A 3,660-nucleotide genomic window follows, 5' to 3' on the forward strand; every position below is an offset into this window, starting at 1 on the left:
AAGTATTTCTCATCTTCTTTACTTCCTACAAGGCCAAATTCATAAATATGCTACGGGTGCTCTGTATTTTCTTGAATCACGTGTTGAATCACCTCTTTAAAAGTTTACTCTTTTAGACGAGGCGATATGAATTGGAACAAATAAATGCCCTAGATTCAAATTTCATCATAAACCAGGCTGGCACAAAAGAGGAGCAAGTAACAAATGATTAAGAATTAATCCTTCTCCTCTCTAATGGATTAAACTTTTAGATGGGGTGATTCAATATATAATGGAACACCAGAAGCTAAATCCCAAGATCCATAGTCATTACCCTTTGTCGTGTATATGCATGATGCATGCAAATTATACACATACTTACATACTTGTTTACCAATAAATACTGAGTGAAGCGATACTGGGTCATTTGCAGGAAGGGTAAATCCTACAGCTTGGACATTGTTGAGACAGACAAGAGGTACCTTTCTTGATCAAGAAGAAATCTTGAGACTTATTTCTTAAATTGCTGTCAAAATCTTCGCACACTTATCTGTAATGGTAACTGAATCAGTGGATTTGTGTTTTGCAGCTACCCTGAGACCATACTGTTGGGTGCTCCAGCAGATGAGGCAAATGCAAGTGTGGCACAAGCTGCGCTTGCACTAACTGCACCTGTGGTCAATGAACAAAACAATTAGTTACAGGGACACAAAATAGTTTATACTATGTAACCATGTCTGAATAAGGTTTTATCTTTGTACTCCTGTTGTGTCAATTTGTGTCCCTGTCTGTCTTTTATGTTATGTAATTTTACGTGTGTTCCATTATCAATGAAGTATTATTAGTGTCTATATGTTTTCGTATTATCTTTCTTTTCTTCAATATATTGTACCTATAGTACAAAATCCTTTAGCATGCTTGGTTTGAGGATTAGATAAAACATGACAATGGTAAAGTAATTAAAATAATACAAAATGTATTTTAAGAGCAGATACATGAAGGAATGTGCATAAGACTGAAAATTTAACAACCTCAAACAAGAAGCTGTATATCAGTCTGCTGAATGAAACAGTTCATTAGCAGTGAAGATACAGTTTCTGAGGCATTGCTCTCTGAAACTGCAATTTAAGAGTTTGGAGTCCCATTTAAAGAAAAGCAGAAGAGAACTTACAGTTTGTTTGTATATCTGTGTCTCTAAGGACTGGTCTCAACAAGCTGTTGCCTCTAAGGACAGTTAGAGCTTATTTCCATACTCTAAAGAGTAGATGTGAGGGCTCCATATGCCCATTGAAAGATTCTTGCTCAGGAAGTCAGGTTAAGACTTCGACTTATAAAGGGACAAGAAAAATTGTAATCCCATATTCAAATATCCAGAAATAACATTTTGTTTGCTTCTATGACAATTGTTACATCGAATGAAGCACATATCAATCTTTACTTCATCATAAGAAAAAGCACAAACTAGCCGAAGATTAAGAGCATGTTTGGCTTTGCTTGAATGATAGAAAAAAGCAGCTCATTTCCAAGCTTCTTTTGGCTTTTAAGCAAAGCCAAAATGCTGAAGAAACAAAAGCAAGATTGAGAGTGAACACCAAAAGCCCACATATTTCATTGCTCTTCTGAGAAAATTTATAGCAAATCTGATCGATACAAAAGTGACAAAGTACATAACAAAGAACAAAAAAGAACAAGAAAACCTTTTACGATATCCAGCTATCGCTGACTTATATAACTTGCGAACTGCCAAAGCGGATCCAGTGGCTGAAGATTCTTGAAAAACCCAATGAAATGAGTCAGGTTTTTAATCAAATCTTAATTTCGCCACTGCAAAACATCAAATCTACTTAACAAATTTGAATAAAATGCATTCAAATTTATGTTCTTTCAATTCAAAGTTTCACATAGCATGCTCATCAACAGCACAGGTTCCCAACTAAAGCTAATCATACTTCTCCCTCCATGAATAAACAAGAAAGAAAACCCACGAAAGCCCGAGTACAATGTCTCCAACAACCAGCCTCAGCCAATCCCGACCGAGATCCTCAACCTTCCTTTCAAAGTAAACTCTCCAAATAGCCATTGTTACATGGAGAAGCACACAACCCCTAGCAAAGAAGCTGTGGAATTCTCTATCCTTCACAAATGCGACCATGAACAAGAGAAACCCAATGGCAAACAAAAGCAAACCCGAAAACGAGTCCGATGTCCTAATTAGCAGCTCATCACGTGGTGTTGATCCCTGCAGCTTACTGGCGCCGTCTTTACCATGGCTAAGCACAAACACCTCATAGCTATAAAACATCATTAGAGCTCCACAAGTTAAGGCTATCATAGAATGGAGCATACATATAAGGAAAAACCCAGGTGACACCATTGATTATTCCAACTAATACTGACAGCCGTCCGTTTTTTTTTTTTTTTCCTTTTAAAATCGATAAAGATTCAATCTTTACGCCTAAAAGCACAAATCAAAGAAAACTCTTCCATTGCCAGTATCAATCATACTTACCAGTACATATACGAGAAAACATCAAAGACAACCCAGTAATTATATTTGCTTGAACAGCATAATTCAATTCGATGAAACTGAACCAACTAATCAGAACACAGAAAATACTTCCCTCCAAGAACAAGTTTTTGGGACTAAAAGCCCTTTCTAGAACTTGCAGGCTCGGGATTCTACAGATGTAAGGATTTTAGAAAGAGTAATGCTTTTGGTAAAGGTGGATTGCAAAAGCATGAATACAATAAAATATCGGGAAAATTGTAGCCAGCTGTCCAAACTTTTAAATTTGGATAGCACTACATTTACATAATTGTTTACATAATGGTGTCCATAATTACACGTGGCACTGGATTCAACGTTTAATTCAAATCTCACACTTGCACATCAACAACTAGATGATTGACACATCACATTATAAATACCATTATGTGCAACAATTATGTACAAATAGAATTTTCCTTTAAATTTTGGGGGATGCTATGTGTACATAATATTTTGTACATATACAACAAGATAAATCCTTAAATTTTTTTGCCGACTTTATCTTAGCCTTCATTTAGGCTATGTTTGATATCCACTTAGGTAGCGGTTGATTTGCATTTTCATTTTCAAAACGATTTTTAGTTTTTCTCGAAAACGGCCCGTTTTCCGTGTTTTGAGCGTTTTGGCAATTTATAACTGAAAACGCTTAAAATGATAAAAAGTCGTTTTGCGTTTTCAATTATAAATTTTAACTCGTTTTTGAAAGTACATTTTCGAAAACGACGGACCAAACGCGTTTTTAATTGTTTTCGAAAGCGAAAAATGGCTCGAAAACGGCAAACCAACCGCACCCTTATTTTCTAGGGAAGATGGAAAACAAATTCCAACTTTCACTTTTTGCCTGTTTAATTGATAAAATTTTTCAAGAAATTCATTTTTCACCTTTGGTCGCCACGTCAACATTTTCTAACTTTTTCTTGAATAAGAAGGTGAGAATTCATTTTCCGAGTTATTGTAGCAATTTTTTTTATTTTATTTTATTTTATTTTTTGCGTTGGCAATGGAAATAAATTATAAGGATTATTGTAAAAAAATATTTCTCTTTAACTAACAATTTTCGTATAAAACAAAACCAAACGAACACCAAAAGATAGATGATTTTCTTGATTTTTTTTCTTGGTTGACAATTGAAA

At 34.9% G+C, this 3,660-nt stretch overlaps 1 protein-coding gene across 1 annotated transcript; it reads right to left on the minus strand.

Moving 5' to 3' along the window:
- Window positions 1–753: 753 nt before the first annotated feature.
- On the minus strand, window positions 754–2,720 carry LOC111393469. The gene is made up of 2 exons (XM_023019004.1): window positions 2,489–2,720; window positions 754–2,270 (listed from the first exon to the last, which is right to left on the minus strand). Exons 1-2 carry the CDS (start codon window positions 2,494–2,496, stop codon window positions 1,919–1,921), a joined length of 360 nt encoding a protein of 119 aa, XP_022874772.1. The 5' UTR covers window positions 2,497–2,720; the 3' UTR covers window positions 754–1,918.
- Between the last annotated feature and the right edge of the window lie 940 nt (window positions 2,721–3,660).

This window comes from Olea europaea, chromosome 4 (genome assembly GCF_002742605.1).
Source record: "Olea europaea var. sylvestris chromosome 4, O_europaea_v1, whole genome shotgun sequence".
In the NCBI taxonomy this organism is placed as follows: domain Eukaryota; kingdom Viridiplantae; phylum Streptophyta; class Magnoliopsida; order Lamiales; family Oleaceae; genus Olea; species Olea europaea.